This window comes from Motacilla alba, chromosome 1, assembly GCF_015832195.1.
Source record: "Motacilla alba alba isolate MOTALB_02 chromosome 1, Motacilla_alba_V1.0_pri, whole genome shotgun sequence".
Taxonomy (NCBI): Eukaryota; Metazoa; Chordata; class Aves; order Passeriformes; family Motacillidae; genus Motacilla; species Motacilla alba.
Window position 1 is genome coordinate 91499616 of NC_052016.1, and position 24852 is coordinate 91524467.

Here is a 24852-nt window from a genome sequence, read left to right on the forward strand (position 1 = left end):
TGCAGGGATTGCTACAGGAATTGAACAATAATTCAATTTCCCACCGATTTGAACAGTTTATTTCCAGAAGGAATTACATTGCCAGGCTGTTGACCTTAGAGTCCTCTAAAACCACATGAACAGACAAAAGCATATTAAGCTGCTCAGCAAAGGTTTGAGGTGGAACTGGGACAAACCAGTCTCCCACTGCAGTCCTGATGTCCCCACTCAGGATCTGTGCACAGAACATCCACCAGCAGTGGTTTCTCCAGCTGTGCAAAAGCAGGGATTCAGTCAGGGAGGAACACAGGGGTTCTTATTAGGATGAGTAATCATCCTCTAACCAGCATAGTCTTAATCTGCATCAGGGGAAGTTCAGGTTGGACATTAGGAAGAATTTGTTCACAGAAAGGGCGATTAGATATTGAAATGGGCAGCCCAGGGAGGTGGTTGAGTCACCGTCCTGGAGGCATTCAAGGAAAGGCTGGACATGGCACTTAGTGGAAACGGTGGCGTTTGCTCATAGCTTGGGCTCGGTGACCTCAGAAGGGTCTTCCAACCGAACCGATTCTGTGATCAATCAGTAATTGCCAGTTACTGATGCCGGATGATTATGGGGATGTTTCGGAAGACAGGGGTCACTTCCATGACAGGGGGATGTTGAAGCAGTCGGGCCGGACCAGGGATGCCGCAGCGCCCCCCAGGTCCCGCCTCCCCGTTCCCGCCGGAGCCCTCATGCCCCCAGCCACCCGCCCCTCCGCCACGCGCCTGCGCGGCGCAGGGAAGCCTCGCGAGAGGAGGGGGCGGGAGGCGGTGGCTCGGTGCGCGCGGCCGTGCCGCCCCTGTGCCGCTGCCCCTGTGCCGCTGCCCGGGCCATGGCGGCGCCGCCCGCCTCGCCCGGGCCCCGCGGCCGCTTCGAGCAGGAGCAGGACCGCGCCGTCCGCGCGCTGGTGCGCTGCGTGACCAGCCTGCCCGAGGAGGAGCTGGGCGGAGAGCGCTTCCAGGCGGCGCTCAATTTCGCCTGGTCCAACTTCAGGTCAGCGGGAGCATGGAGGGTCCCGGTGCCCGCCGCGGGGGTGTGGGACCGGGCCGCGGGCCGCCGTGCCCGCCGTGAGCCCTGTCTGGGGAAGCGCCGGGCGCCGTGTACGAGTCTGTGCCGCAGGATCCATGACTGCTACTCCGTCACGTTTGGATCTTGGTCTTTTAGGGATTTTCTCCTGCTCTGTTAGACGGTGCCTTTCTGCGCGTTCATTTAGCCGCCCAAAACTTTGTTGTAGGGGAGATACGTTATGGTTGTGTATAAAGAGCGAGTGAGAAGGACTCTGCCCAACTGAGGTAAACCTGGCTGAGACTGCTGTGCTGCTTGTGTGAAGGGTTATCAGTCTGCAGGAAGAGAACGTCTTTGGCGTTATTTGGGCATGTCAGAAACGTGGTCTTTATTAATTTGTAACACATACTAGCCCTTTAGACCGCCACCTAAAATGCCCTTACTCAAGTTTCACACACAGTTTTCAGTTACCACAATTATTGTTCCAGTCTGTTCTGCCCACTTGAGTTGGACTCGATGATCCTTGTGGGCCCCTTCCAGCTCAGAATCTTCTGTGAAAGCTGTGAAACTCTTACACAATGTATTTCCAATTACACTTACTATCTGTTCCCTTTTTGAAATTGTATGCAACTAGTGGCTAGTCTATGTAAAATCAATGCTACTTTACATTTTTCATGCTGGTTAAATACTTTTTTGGGGAAGCAGTAGCCTTGCATCTGTTAATGCAAACTACTAGTAGGCTCAAATGAAATTATTTTAATATGCAAATCTCACCTTCACTTTTGGTCAGCTACGTGCTTGTGTAGCTGTGTGCTCTTTTAGATTGGGGAATTGTTGGGGTTTCATTTGCTTTTTTTTCGTGTCAAGAAAACAGAGGGGGTGATGCAAAGTGGACAAGAAACTTTTGACAGGGAGGGTTGGGGAGAAGGGTTTTTTTCATGCTGGCGTTGTTGTCCAAGGAGTGTGCATGGAACATCAGCCTGAAATTATCTAGTATTATGTTTGCAAACAGTGAGAGCTTAGGTTGTAGCAGAAACTCTTCTGAGTTTCAAGTTTGTGAAACTTGTGATTTGTATTGTTAGAGTTCATGATGTTTCTGTGCTGTAGTTCTTGGATTCATGTATTTATTTCCATGAGCACTCAAGTCGTCTTCTATTCATGATGTTCCCAACTTGCCAAAAAAATGATTCTTCTTTTTGCATGTATGTTAGACATTAATTAAAGCTTTGAGTAACAGACAAAATAATTTTCACTAATAACTTCCCTGCAGCTTATTTTTTCTTTTCAGGACAGATTCTTGATTTGATTTTTTATTGTCTTTTCAGTGTGATATTCTAAATCTTCCAGTTCTTACACTTACCACCATTTTGAATTAATGATTTCCTAATAAATTAGGTATTTTCTTAAACCTTATGCCACCTACTTAGTCAGAGCTATATTTTATCATGCTCTTATGCCAAATCCCTGTATACAATTGAAGTCAGACTAACATGTGTGTAGTTAAAAAAGCCTTTTTTATTTTCTTTAGTATGGGGCTTATCTTCATCCTACAGTGCTGCTTACTAAAAGTCCTTGTTAACTGCCTTACAGTTTCACTTGCTACTTTATTACTTTGACATTGAGGTGATTTCATATTTTAAATTTCAGTCTATTTAGCGTAACTGTTGCTCATGATTAGGGTTCAGCAGTTTTCATTTCTGTCTGTGGTCATGAGAATTTTATCACTTTCTGTCACCTGTTGCTGGAAATATTGGTTTGGTTTTGAGGTTTTTTTGAGGGCCTATAGAGTGTCTTGACCTTGTGCTCAGTGTTGTCACATTTTATTCCCTGTCTTTTGATCTTTGTATCTGAAGAACCTATTCATAGCCTAATTTAGTCTCCAAAGTCCATTTTACCTTTCACAAGTTCTTGTTTTGTCCCTATACACACACAAGCACACACACACACATGTATATGTGTGTGTATATATATATAAATATATATATATATATATATACACACCTTTGTTGGTAATCTGTCTTTATTTTTGATCAAGCTCTCTTTTCACTTAGACACTCTCCCTTATCCTTTATAAAAAGGAGCTTCTTTTGGGGTTAGAGGCCTTCCCATGTGGGTGTTTGTTTTGCCTGTGATGCAGGTCCCAAATAATTTTGTGCATTTGACACCAATGCCTTTGACAACACAGTTCTTGATCTCCTTGCTCTACTTGACTTAGCAGACAGCATACTTTAATTGCTTAGTTTGCTGGTACAGTAGTAATTTTCCATTCAGCTTAGAGTGCTGGTTAAATGTAAACTGCACTCATTTTTTTTCTATTTTTCAGGCCAATTATATTTAATCCTTCTTGAGCTAAGAGATGTCAAAGTTGATTTTTTTGATGCTTAATCCTGTTGCTGAATTAAGTGTGCATTATTAAACTAGTAATGTTGTCTTCATATGTGTAAATCAGCTTTATTTTCTTCCTTACTTCAGCTTCCTTTTGAACATATTCTAATACAGATTTCTTACACAGATTTCACCGTTTTCTTGATGTGAACAGTCATAAAGTAGAGAGAACAATAGAAGGGTAAGTTTTATGTCTATATATTAATAAAGCATTGGTTGTATACATGTTTTTAAAAAGCCTTCTTGATGCTATTTATGTTATTAGAATACATGAAAAATTGGTAATTCATTCTGACCTTGGAAAAGCTGCAAGCTGGAAAAGACTAACAGAAAAATTTCTGAACTTGCCACTCCCAAGTACTGAAGAAACAAAGGTATGTACGTTGCAATTTCCTTGTTATTTTTTTCCATCCCTCTTGCATTTACACTGACAGTGGGAGCTTCGGTTGTATTGTGCTGGAAATTGCAGGTGACTTAGTGGTGGGCTTTGGAGTTGCTGTTCAGGTCATGGATTTCCAGAAATGAAAATTTGTCTTCTCAGGGTTTCAGCATGTGGAGTTTCATGACTTAAAGTACATGATCTCACTGCAGAGCAGGTGTTTTAGTGTCAGCATTGTACAAATCTGGAATCTGGATTCCTGTCTGTACTAAGACAACAATGAACTGAGCATTTCTTATTCTTTGCCACTTTTTTTTACCTTAAGTAATCCATTGGGTGTTTTGGTTTTAGGGTTTGCAGTTGGAGTGTTCCTGTTCTGAAGCTTCCATGTTGAGACTGGGTGTGTTTCACCATTGATACACTTTGTATCAAATCAGTTTAGTATATGGAGTGGATGAATATGGTGAAAGTTGTCTCAGTTTTATTTCCAGCGTGGCAGTGTAATAATGAATTGGATCTTAAAAAGTTTCTCCTGTTGGGAGACTTAAGCATCTGATTTAAGAGGTGGTGCTCCATATGATGGTGTTCTTGAATAGAGTAATGTGTTCTGAGCTGCAGTCTGATTTTACTTCTCATTGAACTGACATTTATCTTTCTTTGCATGTTTTAATTTTTGGGGAAAACCCAGGAGCCCTTAATAGCTTACACATATTCAGTTACTATACTGTAGTCTCTAGATTTTGGAAAATGTACCTTTAATAGTGCTTGTTTTGAGATTTGAATGAAATTGAAACCCACCAAACCAAACACCCAAGCAAGCACTTAATACTTGAATGTTCCAAGTATCCTCAGATTTTTTTAAATTTCCTTTTCTTTTTATAAATGCAACTGGGGTGTGGCTGGACGTAGATTAATCTCGTATTTGGGAAGTTAAATGGCATTTAGTTTTTAACAGTGACACATAACTGGGAATATTAAGTATTTATTGGTTTCTATGACTGGTAAGTGGAACACCAGCTCACACATGTGGTTCTGTCAATGACCCACTGGTTTTCTTTGACAAAATCAGTAATGTTTGGTAGGAACATATTATAATCCTTGTATAGTAGGTGAGTATCATGCTGATTTATCAGGAATTTGAATTATTTTTTCTAAAATGCAACTGGAACTCATTCCAAAACACTTTTGTGTGTTTATTTGTGAAGGTGTATAAGGATTTAGACAGCAGAATGTCTAGATGTGAAGTGATGGCTGAAGATCTTTGTAAAGTTACAATGAGGCCAAAGAAAAATCTTTTTATATTAAGAAATTGTTGTACATTGATAAACAGATTTTAGGGAATGAACAATAATACAAATCTCTGGACCATATCAGTGTTGGCACAGTGTTCTAACCTGATTGAAGGCCTCTGTTTCACAACTGCAATATTGGAGTTCATTGTACATTCATCCTTAATGATTTGTGTAGATTTTCAGATCTGAGAAGATAATGTGAACATGATACTAAAATGTAGTGATTTTAGCTAACTTCATTTTAGCCTCTGTTTGAAATAATTTGCCATGTGAAAAGAGAAGCTAAGACTTGATTTTCTGCAGGCCAGTTACCTGTGTCCTTCCAGTTCATCCACGTTTATGTGGCTGTCCATTTATCTCTTGTCCTGAGGTGACTTCTTACTTTCACAGTACTTGCATCTTTTCCATATTCTCTGATTATTGGCTCAGTAAGAGGCAGTGTATGCTGTGGCTGCTTTTGAAGGATTTGCATACTGATTGGCTAATTATTAGGCAGAAGAAAATGGGTAACATTCAATGACATGTTGCAGATGTTATTTTTGTAATTCAGGACTGGGGAATGGAAACTAATGGGGAGCATTCCTGCAGATAATAGGCTGACTTTGTTACTAAGCAAAATCTTTTAGACCACTTACAGACTTGCTTTTTTTCTAATGTATTTTAAAGACGGATACACACTATTCCATACTGTCTCTTCTGTTGTGTTTGTCTGATTCGCCATCCAACACCACCTATGTGGAGAAACCAAGAGTCAAAGAAGTGGGTAAGTTTACAAGATGTTTATATGGCTAATGAAAGGTGCAGTCTGCAATGCAATCTGATAAGAAGGACATTTTTCCTTTCCATTTTATTATCCACTTCACATTGCTTTATTGATTGTCTTTATAATTTATACATTTAAAATAGCTTGCAAGTCTTTCCTACCCCTGTTTATGTTGCACCACTTAATTAAGTTTTCCAGCCACTGAAGTACCTTGGGAACTCTCTTTGACTTGTACCACTATCACAAACGTTCTCCGCCTGTTCAGCAGTGCTTACATGCTCAAAGACAGACAGTGGATTTCTATCCTGAGTCTCTGTCTTGCACCTCAATATTATATCTCTTGAAAAAGTTTTGGTGATGTAAATTCCTACGTTTCCTACCTAATCAAGGAAAGGGAGATACATTTGAAGGTTTCCAGAGGGAGATCCCAGCTGCCTGCTTTCTAAAGTAGGATTTTTTCACTCAGTGCCTGAGAATGAGGCATGTGCTTGAGTGGATACCATCCCCCATTTGTTTACAGTGTTGTATGATAGACTGAAAGAAGAATATTTCAGACTAACCTAAAGAAAATCTTGCATCTTAAGATTCCTTTTTGAATGATCTCTGCACATTCCCTCGGCGGTGTTTTGAATGCACTTTCAGCCCATTCCAGGAATGTGAATATGAAGAAGTTATCTCAAACAGCACTAATTACAGTTGAGTAAGCTTCACGTTTAAGATATCATATGTTGTAAGTGTGATTGTTACTTTGAAAGTATCGCACATCACATCATGGGTATGTGGTGTCTTTTTGGAGAGTAAGACAGTTCTTGGTTTATGTTGTTTACAGTCTGGGATCCTTGTGCATATTTAAATTATACATTTAGAATGTTTCCATTGAGCTAAATGGGACTTCCTAGTCACAATAAGTGGTGTGTTGCATTCTTGCATGTTTTTCCAGGATTGAAGTGTAGGGTAGTGTAACATAATATCATTAAATGTGCTGATGGCACGCTGTGTTGCATATTATGAGTGTATAAGCAATAAAGTTGAGAATTAGTAAGGGATATACATGGTTGATACGTCGCAATATGTGTCATGTTGAAAGTGCATAACCTTGTTAATTGGAGCAGTGGTGTTACCTTAAGTGGAAGGGAATGTCTTTTGTTTTAGCTATAGACTATCAAGATAACTTTAACTTTGGAAATGTTTCTAGAGGAAAAGAAAGTCAGAGTTATGTGGTACTTACTATTTTATATTTATATTTCTCTTAGAAAAGGAAGAAGAATTTGATTGGGGAAAGTATTTGATGGAAGGAGAAGAAATTTACTTTGGCCCAGGTGTAGATACACCAGTAAGTACTTTCTTAAGTTAAAAACCCCAACTGTATAAACTGGCTTGAAGTGTGTTAGAGACATGATTGAGTTGTCCTAGTTTGTATGCTCTGCATGTTCATTCTTACAGGATTCCCCAGTACTCTGCTCAATACCTTGAAATATGACAGACCCAAGCAGAATAACAGTAATATAAATACTTTTGTTTTTTACAATGTTTTGACTTAGTCCTGCAATTAAATTGTTTGCTTCTGCTGATCCTTGCTTCCACCTAATCAGGGCTTGCTGCAGTTCTGTGATCTTTTCCAGATTTCTCATTTGCTGGTTATTAATGTTGTATATAACTTAAATCATTCTCTGTTAGACAGTTATGTTAGTCCTAGTGTCCTGAATTTACTTTATAGTGTAAAAAAGAATAGTTAATGTTTGGCTTGAATAGGAGCTGAATATAGATATATCTGCTGTGTTGTACTGAAGTGTCCTGGGTTTTGTTGTACTTCATAGGACTGGTCTGGAGAAAGTGAAGAGGAAGAGGACACTCAGCCCTTGAGTAGGGAGGACTCGGGTATTCAAGTAGACAGGACACCTTTAGAAGACCAAGATCCAAATAAGAAGACAGTACCTAATGCTTCCTGGAAAGGTTAGAAAAAGCTGTAATTTTTCTGATATACATACTAAAATTTATCAAGGTAATGCAGCATTTTTTTTTTTTTATTCTTTGGTGAGGTATTGTGTTACAGAGCTATAATTGTAACATAAAATGCATGTTACTGTTCATTACTGATGGGTTTTTTTTACAGTAAAGAAACAATGTGGAGAGCTTGATCTGGTTTCTGTTAGTGTTAATGGAGAAGAATTCTGTTCATTCCTGTGGAAATTTACATGAATATTCCAATATAGACATGAAAACTTAGAGTTAGTGCAGCACGTAGTTGTATGGATATAATGGGAATTTTTATTATTAAGTATCAGAAGGCTGAAACAAAATTTATTTTCCAACAGAAATAGTTGGCTCATTTGAGTATGAAATGAGTATGAAATGTTTCTGAAAAAAGAAAGGTTTATTTAGTTAAAACAATATTGGCTTTCTCTTGAATAGCTTCAGGGAGTATTAAATGTAGCTGTATTCTTTTTCATAAAATATTGTGGGGTACAGTTTACCTGGCACATGACAACTGCACAATATATATTATATAAGCAGTAGCTATCTAACTGGGATTAGGTAAAGTTCTGTTGACAATCACATTTTAGAAAAAACTGTTTTAGAAAATGTACTAAATGTCTAATGAAAAGGAATGTACTAAATGTCTAATGAAAAGGAATGTAGTGATAAAGTTTATTACATTTGGCAGGTTTTTTTTTTTAAGTCAGCCTGTTTTTGTATATAGCATTTGAGGATTGCCTGAGAGAGAAGCACATTTCTTGAGAAAAAAATGGAAACCATGTAAATCTTCAAGCTTAAAGAATCATATATCCTGAGCTGGAAGGGACCCTCAAGGATCATCAAAGTCCCACTCCTGGTCCTGCACAGGATCATCCCCAAGAGTCACACCATGTGCCTTAGAGCATTGTCCAAACATTTCTTGAACTCTGTCAGGCTGGTGCTGTCACCACTTCCGTAGGTCACCTTTAGGTGAAGAATCTTTTCCTAATATTGAATCTAAACATCCCCTGAAACAGCTTCAGGCTGTCACTGTCAACAGCTCAGGCCCTGTCACTGGTCACCAGAGAGAAGAGATCAGTGTCTGTTCCTGCACATTCCCTCATGAGGAAGCTGTGGACCATGGTGAGGTCTCCCCTCTTTTCCAGGCTGAACAGACCAACTGACCACAGCTGCTCCTCATACGGCTTCCCCTCTAGGGCTGTCACTGTCTTTGTAGCCCTCTTTTGGACGCTCTCTTATAGCTCTTTCTTATATTGTGGCACCCAAAACAGCTCACAGTACCCAGGTGAGGCCTCACCAGCACTGAGCAGAGCTTATTTTTTTAGGACTTTTGCAACATTTGGGAAATGTGGCATTTCTGTGTCAATTACTTTGTACACAGTGGTATTAAATTCCCAGTGCACTGAAGTGTAAGTGGCTGTAAATGGTAATTCATTTGAAAAGATCCGTAATTCTGCAGCTGAGTGAATAGGCTTATTAATAAAACTTCTTCCTGTGTTTTGTAAGCATTTCCTGCATAAATAAAAACACCTTGCTGCCTGTCCCGTGTTTTCACAGTCGGTGAGCCTGATGCCCGCAGCTGGCTGGAGCAGCATGTAGTTCCTCAGTACTGGACAGGAAGGGCTCCTCGCTTCTCACATAGTTTGCACTTGCATTCCAACCTGGCTGCAGTCTGGTAAGAAAACAATATCACTTACATGTTCCTTCCTGGCATACAATGCTAAATATTGACTTTTTTACTGTTGGAAGCATAAAGATACTACAGCTATTACAATTCACTTAAGAATAGAATTAAAGGGATACATTAAAAAGATGAACAAATTTTTCTATTAATAGATTCTTATCCTTTTATTTAGTTTTTATTAAGTTTCTCATGGGGGTGGGGGGGGCGGTTATTTTTCAAAGACTTGAATCTTACTGTTGAATTTTGTTTGGCTTGACCCTTATGAAAGTCTCTGAGGACCTAATATAGGTGGCTTGTAAGTAGTCCTGGTAGTGACGAGTCCCCTAATGTTTAAATTTTTAAAATGTTTTTTGTGCCTCCCTTACAAAGTTAAACATAAATTTTGTGTGGGGAAGGAACTTAAAATAGTATATTGTCATAATCTGCCATGGCCTTGGAAAGAAAATGAGAATTAAAAATAAAAGGGAGTCTAATTCTTTCCTGTCCCAAATTTTTATGTAACAGTAATGAAGTTCATTAGATTTGCCCTTGGTTTTCTTAATTTAATGAATTTTTTAATGAAGGAGTTATTTTAGTATAAGGTGGTTGTCTAGCCAGTTATGAACCACAATTTGCAATGAGTATTAGAAAATGGGTAACATGAATAATGCAAGGCTGTACTGCTGCAGTGTTGTTAGGAGATGTATGTTTTACATATATGTATGATATATAACTAGTATTACTTAATTGGAACTTTTTGATTTTGAGTGAGATTGAATAGCTTTTGCCACTGATGATACTGATGAGTAACAATACAAAAATGTAAATAATTATTCTAAATTCTGATACACTTTGCTAAAATATGAAGAAGTACTGAAGAAGGTTTACAAAGAATTGCATAAGACAGAAAATAAGAGAAAATTCTTAGGTGGCTATGAAAGTTTCCACTTCTTAAGTAAACTTGTGAGTTAAAGAGAATTTTGTTTTATGGGTTAGAGAAATTGGTATTTTACTTTTTAGCTTAGTATTTTTTCCAGAAAGTAATGATAACATTTCACAGCACTGAATAACTGAATAGAAATAACTGAATAACTAAAAAAAAAACCAACCCAAACCTACAACCTCCCTCCCATTCCCACCCCCCTCCCACTATTCCCTAAAATAGTGGAAATGCATTACTTCAGGTATTTGCTACTTAATTTCTTATCTATGTAAGATGAGATTATATTTGGGTGTTTTCCACAGTATCTTGCTTAGCAATATGAAAATAAACTGTGCTTTTTTAATATACTTAAAATGCCCCCATGCGTATTGAATTTGCTCAGCTGTGAGCAGAACATAACTAAGCCTAAAGATTATTGCTTCATTCTTACTTTCAGGTGATTCAGCTGTTATTTCAGCCATTAAATTGTTTTAATTTCCTTTTTTTCTAAGGGACCACCATTTGTACACCAGTGATCCTTTGTACGTGCCAGAAGAGAGGACACTGGTCACAGAAACTCAGGTTATACGAGAAACTCTTTGGTAAGTGCAGCATCACAAAGCTTGCATTTTAACTTTTAGTGTTTTTCTCAAGGAGATGAGAGGGCTATCTTTGAAGATGTCCAAAGAAGGAATTATTACTGAGCTTTTAATTTACACTGTTTCTGACAGTAAAGATGCTGCATGTGTGTGTTAACCATTCACATTTGAGGCACTGGAAGAGGTTGTCCGGAGAAGTTGTGGATGCCCCATCCCTGGCAGGTTGCATGCAGCTCTGAGCAACCTGGTCTGGTGAGAAGGGGTCACTTCATGGCTTGAAGGCTGGAACTAGATGATCTTCAATGTCCCTTCCATTCTGTGATTCATGAAGAAGCTTACTACTTTTTTTTTGGCATTGATTATTCAAGTCTAATTGTTAAAAAGAACCAATTTGTTCTTATCTTATCCCTGTAGATTTATAAAACAGTGTTTTAGAAAACAGTTTTAGAAAGCAGGCTGAGTCATCCTACAGCTGGAAATCATCTCAACTGGAAAGAAACTTTAGGAAATACTTACTTTATGCCAGTGTTTAATTGTTTGTGTTCTGGCAACAACTTACAGTACCAATAGCATCATACTGAATTTGTGGTCTCCTGTTACTGAAAGAGAATAAACTTTTAGGCAGGGGAGAGCTAGTTCTTTTATTAATTACATATAAGTCCATTAAGGGAGAAAATTACTACTCTTTTTGTTTCTTTTCAAGGCTACTTTCAGGAGTGAAAAAGCTTTTTATATTTCAGCTGAACGATGGGAAAGTGACTGTGCGGAATGATATTATTGTAACTCATTTAACCCATGTAAGTTGTTTCTGAATCTCAGAGGAATATCTCATTAGAAAGATGTAATTTGTGGGAATAGGAAATTAAACTGCTTGTGGAAATTTCTACAAATTTTCTGCATATTTCTACAATTATGTTTTGTCTAAATGAGAGCATCTGGCTTAATAAAACTGAATGGGCTGTTCCTGTATCTGAGAATGTGATGAAGCAATAGCAATTGCAGAATTTTATAATATTTTAATTCATAAAAATAATATTGCAATTAAATTTTTAGGCTTTATGAAATACAGTTTTTGTTAGATGATTCTAAAGGGTTGCTTTTTGGTTTTTTTTTTAGAATTGCCTGAGATCTGTATTGGAGCAGATAGCAGCATATGGTCAAGTTGTATTTAGACTACAGAAGTTTATTGATGAAGTGATGGGACACAGCCCAGAAAGCATAATGCATGGAACAGTTTCCACTCCAAAGAAGACTACTGAAGCCCCATTCAGAACTTACCAAGCTTTTATGTGGGCTTTGTATAAATATTTCATTAGCTTTAAAGAAGAACTTACTGAAATTGAAAAATGCATAATCAACAAAGGTACAGTGCAAGGGAAGTTTTACATGAGGGAGATGCACAAATAATTAACACTGACAAAATTTGCATTTCTGTTGGATGTTATTTTATGCATCTTGGGTTTTTTCTTTTATTTCCAGATAAAACAGTCACACTTTCAACAGTAATAGAGAAGTTGTCTCCCAGACTGGCTCAGCTGAAGGTACTTCACAAGGTGTTCAGCACAGGAGTAGCAGAAGTGCCACCTGACACTAGAAATGTTGTACGAGCATCTCATCTGCTTAATACCCTCTACAAAGCTATTCTTGAATATGACAGTGTTGGAGAGGCATCTGAGCAAACGGTAGGGGAAAAAAATTCCTTCCTTAATAGAACAACACACTGGAAATAACTAAATTAGTTACTAGATTTAGTAACTAAATCTAGTAGTTCACTCAACCTAGATGAGAATGGATTTATGAGAGGATCAAGAGCAGTGTTTCTTGAGGTCCAAGGGGAAGGACTTCTGGAAAATCAGAGGCCAGGAAGCTCTTTTGAAAGAGGGAGCTTTGGAATAGCTTTCCCTCCTATTTCTACAAATGTATAATTCAGTTAATGCTGAAATGTGGGGGTTTGGATTTTTACAGTAACTTGATTATACTATTGAAAATATAGTTGATGTCATTATATCCTTTTGCTTTCCTGATTTCAGTGTTATGAAACCAGAGAGTGTTTTATGACTATCCCTCACTGTTTCTGAGATGTTAGAGTGAAAAAATGCTGTTTGGATTTGTGATAACAAGAGTAACAAGGCAAGCCATGAACAATACAGGCTTCCATTAAAAAAAAAGCACCAATTTTTATTTTAACATTTTATCTTTAAAATCTTTAAGTGTAGTTATGTATATGTCACAAACTGTTTGCACAATTAAGAGGTTAGACTTCAACATACTGCTTTCAATGTTTGGTATAAAAACATTCAGCCAGTTTTTTTCTTTTTTCCTTTGAATTCAGGTATCCCTTTTGTTCTCTCTCTGGGTAGAAACTGTGAGGCCATACTTACAGACAGTGGATGAGTGGATAGTCCATGGTAATTTGTTTGATCCTGCAAAGGAATTTATTATTCAGAGGTAGGGATGCTTGATACTAGACACACATAATGCTGTGCAAGTAAACCTGTTGTAGAACCCAGGGTAAAGGGTAACAGTAAAAGTAGGTTTTCACATTTGTTATTTTGCTTCAGAAATAATTTTTTAATCATACTTAATCATAACTTGCCTCAAACTTCCCATTAGGGAAATTACATAGATATGAATCTCTACCACATATTGTTGTAGAGTAGAAACAATTTTGGTTTTTTTCCATCTATAGTAGATAATGGGCAGGCTGACTTGGAGGGTACTGACTTTTTTTAAAAGCAATTAACCATTTTTTAAACCCAAGACATTTGCAAAAATTACAAAATTTACTTTTAAATTCTTCTATTAATCTTAAGTTGTTATGAATCAAATGCTATTTGGAATTAAAATACTCATTGCTTCTGACTTGTGGTAAAGTTAATATGGTGTCTTATATTACATGTGCATACCCTAAACAGAACTTGAGCTGTTAATTTTTTGTTCTGTTGCTATGCTACATTTTGTTGGTCCCTTTTTTGATGGCTTGGAGTGGAAAGTGGATATAGAAATTAAAGTTCTGGCTTGTAATTGCAAATCCTTTTCCTTATCTGCCAAACTTAATTGAACCTGTGTCTGTTAACACATGTTGAGGTGAGCATGAAGTAAGACAACAGCTCTTGCAGTACTATTGCAGTACTATTCCTTAGTACCAGAGATCCTTAGCATCCTTATTATGTCCTCTTTTTGTGGTTCTATAGTTGTGTTTTCAGTGCTACCAACAGAGCTGATCTTAACTTACCTTTGCTCTTCATTTTAATTACCTAATTTTAATTATCTAATTCAGGCTTTTCCATCTGTCTTCGAAGACCAAACGGAGTATCTGATGTAAACAACAAAATAATCCAAAGTGAACTACAAATTGAGTTTCACCTACTCAAGAATTTTTCCGCTTTCCTAGTAGTAGTTACTTCAGTTTGAGGTTTTAAAAAAGTCTGCAAATCAGTCGCTCATCATTTTGACACTAAGGATGCTTGCCACTTCGAATAGTTAACATCCTGGACAAATTTAATTATAATTGCTCTATTTGGCTTGCTGTTGGGGTTAATTTGGTTGTACAGTTGTTTTATCTCCCATGAGCTAGTTGTTTATCCTTTTCCTAGATAGTTTGCAAATAGGGATGAGCTAATTTTATACAGTTTTGAAATGTTTCATGACTGTTGTAAGAGAAAGGCAAAGCACAGAGCAAAGAGGATACATATCCTCTAGTAATAAAGTTTCCTTTTGGAAAGGAAAATACTCAGGAGTTTTTTATTTCTTCGCAGAAACAAAAACGTTCCAGTTAATCACAGAGATTTTTGGTATGCTACCTACACGTTATATAGTGTGTCAGAAAAGACAGAAAATGAAGAGAAGATGAGTGATAATGCCAGTGCCAGTTCTGGCAGTGATCAGGCCCCTTCAAGCAGACAGCACACAATGGTTTCTTTTCTAAAACCTGTGCTAAAGCAAATTATCATGGCTGGAAAATCCATGCAGCTGTTGAAGAACCTTCAATGCAAAGACGGTTCTCCACAGCAAGCTGCATCAAGAGGTGAGATGTCAGTTTGTACACCATTGTGCCTTAGGCTGTCTAACAGTATGGGTGTATTTTTGGTAATGGGCTTCCCCTGGCTTTTGAATAATATAACATTCTGTTGAATGCCAGTATTGTGGTTGGTATCTTCAGGTCTGATGGAAAACACTCTTCCAATGCAAACAAGTGAAAAGAGCAAAGCGAATAAAGTAGAGAGTTCCATGTTCTTTTTATTGTTTTAAATTTTTCTCAAACTTTTCATGTGCTTACAAAACAATTTTTTTTGTTATGAGACAAAATTAGCTTCTATGTTTTAATAGTAATATTGGTGGTTTTGTATAAATAATTGTTTTCCATTACTCAATGGTTAAGTAATCTAAGATAGCATGCAATTTTTTTTTTTTTAAAGCCTACTCATAAGTAGATCAAAGATGTTTGGGTATCTAGGATATTCATCTTGATTGTAAAACATAATACAACATTGTAGCTAATGTTGGGTTTGGGGGTTTTTTTCTTTTTTTTTTTTTCTTTAAGGAAACAAAGTATTTTTTTTCATTTTGCTGCTTCTCCATGTTTAAAAGTTGAGATAATTTAAATATTTTGGAGACTCACTTCAGTAAATACTGAAAGATTGTCAGGTGCTAAAAATTGCACCCGAAGTAGGAAGTTCTTTAACCATTTCAAAAATATTACATATTTTAGATACCCGTTCCACAGTACATTTGACCATGTGTCAGATGTTAGGCATTGGGCTAGTCCTATATTTTTAAATATGTGTTTGAGGGTATTTTGTTGTCTGAGTAGTGGTCTAAATATGTAGCATTTTAAAAGTTAGCTTGTGAATGTTGGACTGTGGAGTTCTTTATGGCATTTTGTCCAATGTGTTGCCCAATTCAGATGCTGAACGGAAGAGTTTATACACGCTGTTCCTGGAATCAGTGCAGTCTCGCTTGCGGCACGGGGAGGAGTCTGTTCCAGACATTATTACAGAACAGCAGGCCACAAAGCAGAGCCTGATAAAGATGCAGTCCATAGCAGAAAGGCACTTGGAACTGGATGATGTCCATGACCCACTGCTGGCTATTAATTTTGCCAGGTAAATGAATGATCTTCCTGCTGTGTTGTTGAAAGCAATATTCAGCCTGGTGACGTTTGGTAGATCACATTTTCATTGCTGCTGCTACTGAAAACAAGCAAGTTCAGAATAAAGGCAAGCACCAACAATCAGCCACAGAATCTAAATAGACACTCTGCTTGTGCATGGTTAAAGAAAAACAAAATCAGTGAAAAATATGCTACATGCAATTGGTAGCATAGAAAATTGGAGTAGTCTTTATCATAGCAGGCTTTTAGCAAATAAGTGGTTTAATAGTGAATGCCATGGTAAAATCTGAACTTTTCATTGAGTTTCCTTGTTTTTTGTACACAATGTCTTTGATTTGCACCAAGTATATTCTTAAAAGAATGCAGCTTCAGTTTTGCTGTGCTTAAATAATTTAACTGTAAAAGCCTTCCAAAACTTGCATAAAAGTTCTTCATTCTTCATAGTGAGGGAACTCCTATAGAGAGTATAAATGTCTTGGAAATCAGCAAGGAAGGATAAACTTTGAAAATCTTATTAGGTGATTATAAATAAGAAAATAGCTATTTATGTTTTTACTAAATACTAATGGTGTGTTTACATGTTTTTAAACTGACATTAAAAAAGGAGGAACCTGTTTTAAAGAAATCATAGCTAGGACTTGGTTTCCCTTGTTTGTTTGGATTATTTTAATTGTCAAAATTGCTACATTCATTCAATATCCAGCTCATTCAGTCTATCCAGGCAATAGCTGCTATGAATCAGACTTCCTCTTGTAGTGGTTACAACTGGCAATTAGCTTTTTAGGAAGTATTACAGTAGTTTGATGCTTTCTTTGTAAAAACAATTAAACTTGCCAAATGTGTAACAGAGACACTTTCTTCCCATCATATGATATTATAGATAATATGTTTTTCAGGAGTATGCCTTAAGCAGTTATGTGATTGTAGAATGCTGTCTTCTGTGGTACTCTCATGTCTGGTGATACACAAACAGTGTGATGGTGCACTTTACAGGCTGGATACATGCTCTGCTTATCAGCTTTTATTATCCCTGCACCATATATTTCAGAGCAAAGGACCCAATTGATTAAAATCCTTGAAGGTATGACAATGTTTTATACCTTGTATGAATAATGACCCTTCTTCCCTAAGTATCTTGTTTTATTTTGAAGATTGTATTTGGAGCAGAGTGACTTTCATGAGAAGTTTACTGGTGGGGATGTCTGTGTGGATAGATCCTCAGAATCTGTGACCTGCCAGACTTTTGAACTGACACTGAGGTCTTGTCTTTATCCTCACATAGACAAGCAATACTTGGAATGCTGTGGTAATTTGATGCAAACTTTAAAGAAGGATTATAGGTAAGAAAGTAGATTTCTTTTTCCTTAACTTTGTTTTTTTTATTACCAGTGGTATGTCATCACTAAAAGAAGCAGTTCTGTGTTGTGTTTCTATTCCAGTTTGATAAACAGCTGTGTAAAGTCATTCAGGAGAAAAGGTATCATATCTGACAGGATAGACTCTTGGGCAAAAACTTGGTCTAGCTTGAATCAACAGCAAAGCTGTCATTTGTCATCAGTGGATGTTTGGTGGGAATATTATTTCCAGCAGTATTTCTTAGTAGTGCTGTCATTTTATATTAATTTCACGGAGAGGGACAGGATTTCCAAACTCTGCTATTTCTGAGAATTACATAGCCTCTAAATGGCTTCCAGTGAAGTTAGTGGAGCTGTTAAAGCTTACAGGGGAAAATGCCTTGGTTAAACAAAGGATTCACTGTAGACTTTATGTTTGTATTCAATACTGAGTTTTTGCTGTGAAGAGTTTTTAAGGTTTTTGTTTCTGTAACAGTTGTGTCTTGTATTCAGTTGTATGATGAGACTCAGGAAATGTTATATATTTCTCCTGTTCAGGCTTGTAGAATATTTGCAGGCAATGAGAAATTTTTTCTTACTTGAAGCCGGAGATACCATGTATGACTTCTATACATCTATTTTTGACAAAATCAGAGAAAAGGAAACTTGGCAGAATGTTGCTTTCTTAAATGTTCACCTACAAGAAGCAGTTGGACAACGATATCCCGAGGACAGTGCAAGGTAAAGTGCAAAATGTGCTTTGGTTACCTTTCACACTTAGCTGTATTAGTGTACTTCACTTGCATACAATACTAATTATTGTGCACTTATTAAAATAATGTGTTTCAATGAAGTTTTGAGCTGTTCTCCTCTTTTCTACCCGAGTCCTCCAGATTAAATCAGACAGTTAATGGTTAGCAGTGAGAAATATAAATTAGTCAAACTAGCTACTCATCTAAAACAGATTCTCACCAATTACATCACTTGTTTCCTTGCATAGGTTGTCAATATCATTTGAAAGTGTTGATACAGCAAAGAAGAAACTCCCTGTCCACACCTTAGATGGTTTGACATTGAGTTACAAGGTAGAGTTAAAATGACTGCAGTTCTTGCACTTACGTATTTGAGAAGTTGTATGAAAGTGACTTATATTTTCTCTTTATTATCCTCTTCTCCTCCTAGGTTCCTTGGCCAGTGGATATAGTTATAAGCTTAGAATGCCAAAAAATTTACAATCAAGTTTTTCTGCTCTTGCTGCAAATAAAGTGGGCCAAGTATAGTCTAGATGTTCTACGATTTGATGGTAAGATACTTCTTCAGTGAAAGATACTCTGTTTTGTGGTCTAAGGGTATGGTTAGTCTTCTGCTTTCTGCAGTAAGTAGTATAAACTAGTTAGAATTTTGATTCATTCTATAAAATAATAATCTCTGTTAGTGTCACAAATTATGTGTATTAAGCTGGGTGTGTTTTTCACTTCTTTTCGTGGGCCTCAGGGACAGCTCCATTCATGCATTCCCTTTGTCTCTTTGATTCAAGTCTAGTTAGGTTTATTGGAAACTTGCTACTTCATTCTGCTTCATTCAGACTTTGCTGTTGAAAGTCTGTCTACCACACCCTAATGTTTATGTATAGTCTTTTTATGAGTAATAGCTTGCAGACAAGTTAGGAAAACAAGATGAAAAAAATACTCTGTTTGAGATTGAAAAACAGTGAACTGTTGGGGGATTATAGAAAGATTTTTTAGTATTTCCTTCACCAAATTAATGTTTATATTCTTCCTGTCCCATGTAAAGTGGATATCTTTTGTGGAAGACTTCATGTCTTAGAAAAATAAATTAGAAAGTTGATAGGTTCATCTATATTTTGAACATCAGCTATGTAATTATCTTCCTAAAAGTATGTGGTTTTTTACTGTTTAAACTTTATGGGTATGACTTTTTGTTTAAGTCTTTTCCCAAAAAGCGCAACATTCTTGCTTTTTTTTTTTTTTTAAGAATTAGTCTCTGCTGCAGAAAACTCACAGGTTAAGGAAGGAACTTCATTAGAACAAGGAACGCTTCCTGTATTTGGACCACAAAAAGAAAGTATAAAACAACAAATACATCGCATGTTCCTCTTAAGAGTGAAACTTATGCATTTTGTCAACAGCCTGCACAACTACATCATGACTAGGGTTTGTCTTATGTTACAATTTCATTTATATTAGGAGCTTGTAATGAAATGTAATTAGGAGCTTGGAGATGAAATATTTATTTTCCTTTAAAACCTAAAAAACCCCCTCAAACAAAAAGTAAAATGTAAATATAATGTCCTTTTCTGTGCATGTTTCTGTTTCAACTTGGCCATTTTAATTCAGTAATTCTAAAAATGCTTTAGAAGTTCTACATGCATATGATTGATCTTTGGGTGTTACTGATTCTTTTGTCTGTTTCTCCCAGTTCTACATGACTTAAGCTCAGTTATGTAATACAAGGTTTCTGTAAGCTGTAACTTAAGAGCTATTATGCTTATAAAAGTATTACAACAGATATTTTAGTTGGATGGGTTCTTCTCAAAAATCTCTAGTATGCAGTGTATACGTGAATTTCCAAACACAAAGGCAGTGCCTGTAGATACGTATTTGCTCTATTATTGCCTTTTTTGCTTTTAATAAAACTAGTATTTACTCCAGTTCAGCCTCAGGATAGTCGTTGTGCCCTTGTGTAGTGGCAGTATGTCTATTTCTGTGAGGAATGTTGCTGTGCAGTTCTCAGAAGAGCTTGAAATTTTTGCTATTGATGTAATTTGGAGGCTAATCCTAAAATTTGAGAGGGAAGAGCAAATGAATAATGCAATTTCAGACTCTTTAAAAATATATTGGAAGAGAGTCACAATCACTTGTGTACAGCATTGAATTTAATAACTGTGGTCTTCTTGTTAAGATTCTCCACAGTACAGGCTTGGAATTTCAGCATCAGGTGGAAGAAGCCAAAGACTTAGATCAATTGATAAAGATTCATTACAGATATCTATCTACGATTCATGATCGCTGCTTACTAAGAGAAAAGGTGGGTGAAAAATTAGTATATTTGATGTACTGAGTTATCAGGACAAGAAAGTAGTTGTGTACTAATTATGCAGTCTGTTTTGTAGCATATATACTAGGAAATATATAGGTACTCTTGAGGAAGTGGTAGCTTTTGACACTGAGATCCAGTTTCCCTTGCTGTTCTCAGCTCAATTCTATCAAGGAAAGAGGATAAAATTGAATTCTTTATATTGGGTACTACATGACTTGTTTGTTTCTAGAGGATGGGAGGTTTTGGACTAACCGAGGCTTGATAATGTTAGGAGGATTGTACCTAGTGGTATGGCAGGAATTGGAGGAACCTGGATAGCTTTGTCACCTTTTATCTCACATACTGTCTGTGCAAAGTCCACATCCAAGTAGTCAGCTGGGAAATGAATTGGAAAACAAATATAAACATCTTCACTTCGGAAGAATCCCATTGTACTTAGGAGATTGTTTTTACAGGTCAGATTAAATGGCATGTGAAGCCATTAATGAAAATTATTTTGCTTAACAATGAATTTCTGACTTACTCCTTGTGTTTTAATTATTTTAGGTGAGCTTTGTGAAGGAAGCTATAATGAAGGTGTTAAATTTAGTACTGATGTTTGCAGACCGTTGGCAAGCTGGTTTAGGAGCTTGGAAGTAAGTACACATAACCAAAATTCTACATGGTCATAATTTTGCAGCTCTGAGTATGTTTTTGTGCCCAGAACTGCACCTCCAGGTGAGGCTGCACCAATGCTGAATATAGTGGGACAGTCACCTCCTCTTCTCATCTGGCTGTGCTGTGTTTGATGCACCCCAGGATCGGGTGTGCCCTCCTGGCTGCCTGGCCATCCTCCCTGCTCACTCCTGTTGAGTTCTTGTTGACCAGCACCCTCAGAGCCCTTTTTGCAGCCAGTTCTTTCCCCATTTATACTTCTGTTTGTGCAGCCTGCTGCTTGAAGGATGAATGATACTGGGCAAGTTTCCAATGCTTTGTCAAACACTCAGAAGTTGATGTATGGTCCTGAAGCCAGCTGGTGTGGACTGGCTTACTTCATATTTTTCAGGACTAATTTTCCTTGGCACAGATGCTACCTAAAACTTAGATCCCACACTCCTATGACATTAGGAAGTTGCTATTTTTGGCATGTTTTTCTCATTCGGAGTGTTAGAAATAATTTGTGAATTCTGTTGATAAGGACTGAAATTCAGGGCATGTGGTTGCATGCTCTTGGCATGAAAAACATGTCAGGAAAAAGTCGTAGCTATTGTCATCTGTATCTTCTTGGGAGAGGGGAAAAAAAGAAAGGAGTGACTGTTGTGAGCTATGTCTTCTCCCTTGACTGGTGAGTGCTGGCTGACAGTCCAAAGTGGAATTCAAGAGATTGCTTGAAGAGCAAAGCAGTAAAGCAGTGAGAGAGAGAGTAAAGGAGAGAGAGGAGAGTAAAGCAGTGTGGGTGTCCCTGTTTCACTGACTGTGCAGGTCCCCAGGAACCTCCAAAGCAGTAAGGACCAGGAAAGGCTCTCTTGCTTACAAACCTATGTGGGAATGATAGGTGTCAGTTAGAATCACACAGCTTCTCCAAGTCATTGCAGAGATTTCTAAAACGATGATGAAATTATTAATGCTCCTTTGATGGTGCTCAGATGCTCCTGTCAAAATTGCCTTTGTTTTTTAGAAGTCTCATATGCAGGCATAACTGAAGTATTGTAAGTTCAAGCCAGAATTCTATGTAAAGAGTTCTTTTGTCATTTACTGTGAAGTTTGGTCATATTTTGAAGATAACAGAGGGGCTGGTCTGTTAAGCATTCCTCTGTTAAACTGTTTTTTAGGATGGAATCCATAGAGAAGATGGAATCTGATTTTAAAAACTGTCACATGTTTCTTGTAACTGTTCTCAACAAAGCTGTCTGTCGAGGCTCTTTTCCCCATTGTAAGTACATGAGGCTTTTCACATACCTGCGCTTACACAAGTTTGCTAGGAATGTGTTTATTTTTTAATCTGTTCTAATGTTTGTTGGCACATTTTAAATAATCTCATTTTGTGAATTATGCACAGAGGGACACCAAGACTTAACCTCTTACAAAGTTAAAGTCATTATTTTTAGGGTATTTGTGCCAAGCTTTTCCATGACAGCTATCTTCAGTTTATCTGTTTACTTGATGAGGGGAAGGTGTGTAGCCAAGCAAGTGACAAGCAGTTTTCTAAACTAATGAAATTAAGTTCTTTGGGGGCAGAGAAGAGCATTCTTTTTGTTGATATTGGGAATGACAGCTGTGATATATCTTGAGCAGATAGCGTTATGGTGCCTCAGCTGCAACTGCACTGGGTTCTTGGCTCTGCCCATCTGTTTTAAGCTATTTCCTTGGCAGTAGAAACAGCAGAGGGTGACATATCTATGCTTCTACTTACAACCTGAGCCTAAATTGTATTGGTATGAGCTTGTTAATCAGTGCCAGTTTGAGTTAGGGGGGCAGCTGCTCAATGAGGTTGTGAGGCATCAGGGTTAGCTGGGACACAGATGGGTGTTCTCACAGGTTTCTACTCCACCTGTAGATGTGCCTCGGGAACTTGACTGAGTGGTGGACTGGGCAGTTTTAGGTTAATGTTTGGACTTGATTATTTTAAAGGTCTTTCCCAACCTAAAACCTGTGTTTAAAACAGGCAATATTTGCCATCACTGCTACTCATATCTACAAGAGCTTCTCTACAGAACCATCCTTGAGAATGGCTTGGTGTAGATAAAACTCCACAACTAATTTTTTATGTACAACAGTATTTCAAGCAAAGGAGCTAATTACTTACCAGTTGCTACCACATGAAATAACTAATGGGTAGCTGATGCTGAATGTGGTGAAATATTATCTAAGCTATCAGAGACTTACAAAATGTCTTACTCTCCTGAAGTCCTAAAGTATTTCAATTTAAAAAGTAAACCAGTATCCTCTTAAAGGACATAATTGAATATTGCAATAAATGTTTGCAGAGTGCTGCAAATGCAAATATTAACTATGTTTTCATGGTTTGTTTCACAGTGGAATCTTTAGCTTTGTCACTGATGGCTGGCATGGAACAAAGTTAACACCCACTTTCACTGAATTAAGGAAGAACTGATAGCAGGATTTATATTGAAATTCCTGTGTTAAAGAACCGTAAGCATTTTGCACTCCAGTTTAAAATGTATATACCTAAATGTTGCCAGTGTTTTGGAGCTGTGTAAAATATTTTAAAATGTAAATAATGTACAGGTATTTATTTGCGTTGGTGGTGGTAGTGTTTGTATAGGCTTCAACATCAAAAAACATGTATAGTGTAAAATTCATTCCATGTAAACAATCTTACTTGAGAATACATTAAATATATTTCATGATGAAAAAAGGAATGTTTTCTTTAATTTTCTTTAATTATTAGTAATTGATGGTTTACTTTTTCCATTATTTTTTCAGCTGTGAATAGGTCACAGGGCAGTGTGAGTGGTGTGACTCAAATCTTGGTGTTTAGAAGGTTGGTTGAGTTAATTTTTGGCCTTTTTTTTCCTTTGCAAAAAGGCTGAGAAGCATTCATCTTCTTTGCTTAGTGGTTCTTAAGAAATCTTTAAGAAGACTGTTACAAGAAGCTGATGTAAAAAAATACAAGATTAATTTATCAAAATGGATTATAGCAGAACATAAAACACCAGTATTTTTATGTTAAAAGTTCAAATGCTTGCTAATTTTAGTGGTAACTGGTCAGTTTAAGTAGGATTAAGATGAAAGTGTGTGATGTATTAGTTGTAATGATTGGTTTGTTGAGATGTTTCAAAGGTGGTCAGATATGACTTGACTTTTATCCTTCTTCTAAGCCTTTTGCAAGCAAACATTTACCTCTAATAGCTAATCTCCTGTAAAGCAGTAGATTGTGATACAGAAGCGTACAGAAGTGTGTTTCTGGACAAGTAAATGTGGAACTTGTTCTGCACGAAATGACTCACCCTGTCTCCTCCCCTTTAAAGTTTCTCTGGAATTGTGGCATCAGTACACCTGCATAAAAAAAGAAAATCAATCATAGCTATTTACCTAATGGTTTTTTTGAATAAATAAAAGATTTGATAATTAGGATTTCACTGTTGTGTGTGTTTCTGCTGAAATTCAGTCAGTAGCTTAAAGTTTGAGAGGTGTTTCTTCAAGGTAAATGAAGTATGTTACTACTGATAAAACCGTTATAAAACTGAGCTTATTATAAAACTATTTTTTTGGCTGTAAACTAATAATTACTTCATATGAAAATGAATATTTGTGTTTGTGTTTGAACGGGAGATCTCAAAGTTCTTCCAAGTTATAGCTATGAAATATTTGGAGGAAAATAATTTTTTTTTCAAG

At 37.1% G+C, this 24852-nt stretch overlaps 1 protein-coding gene across 2 annotated transcripts; it reads left to right on the top strand.

Annotated features, from left to right (window-relative positions):
* Positions 1-765: 765 nt before the first annotated feature.
* On the top strand, positions 766-24596 carry TUBGCP5 (tubulin gamma complex associated protein 5). 2 transcript variants are annotated; one of them, XM_038157908.1, is made up of 24 exons: positions 766-1015; positions 3540-3593; positions 3678-3786; positions 5750-5846; positions 6431-6541; positions 7100-7179; positions 7664-7799; positions 9381-9498; positions 10921-11010; positions 11711-11804; positions 12124-12370; positions 12487-12689; positions 13340-13455; positions 14766-15034; positions 15914-16112; positions 17272-17460; positions 18013-18195; positions 18455-18539; positions 18637-18757; positions 19450-19628; positions 20377-20502; positions 21061-21149; positions 22326-22426; positions 23530-24596. In XM_038157908.1, the coding sequence occupies exons 1-24, from the start codon at positions 855-857 to the stop codon at positions 23574-23576; spliced, it is 3204 nt and encodes a 1067-aa protein (XP_038013836.1). In that variant the 5' UTR covers positions 766-854; the 3' UTR covers positions 23577-24596. The 2 variants fall into 2 exon arrangements, with proteins under 2 accessions (XP_038013836.1, XP_038013844.1); XM_038157916.1 differs by lacking the exon at positions 6431-6541.
* Positions 24597-24852: the final 256 nt, after the last annotated feature.

Coding starts and splice junctions, on each gene's coding strand:
- TUBGCP5 (XM_038157908.1), top strand. CDS start 855: ATGGCGGCGCCGCCCGCCTCGCCCGGGCCCCGCGGCCGCTTCGAGCAG. Junction 13,456..14,765: donor AAGGAATTTATTATTCAGAG/GTAGGGATGCTT, acceptor ATTTCTTCGCAG/AAACAAAAACGTTCCAGTTA. Junction 18,196..18,454: donor TATCCCGAGGACAGTGCAAG/GTAAAGTGCAAA, acceptor TTCCTTGCATAG/GTTGTCAATATCATTTGAAA.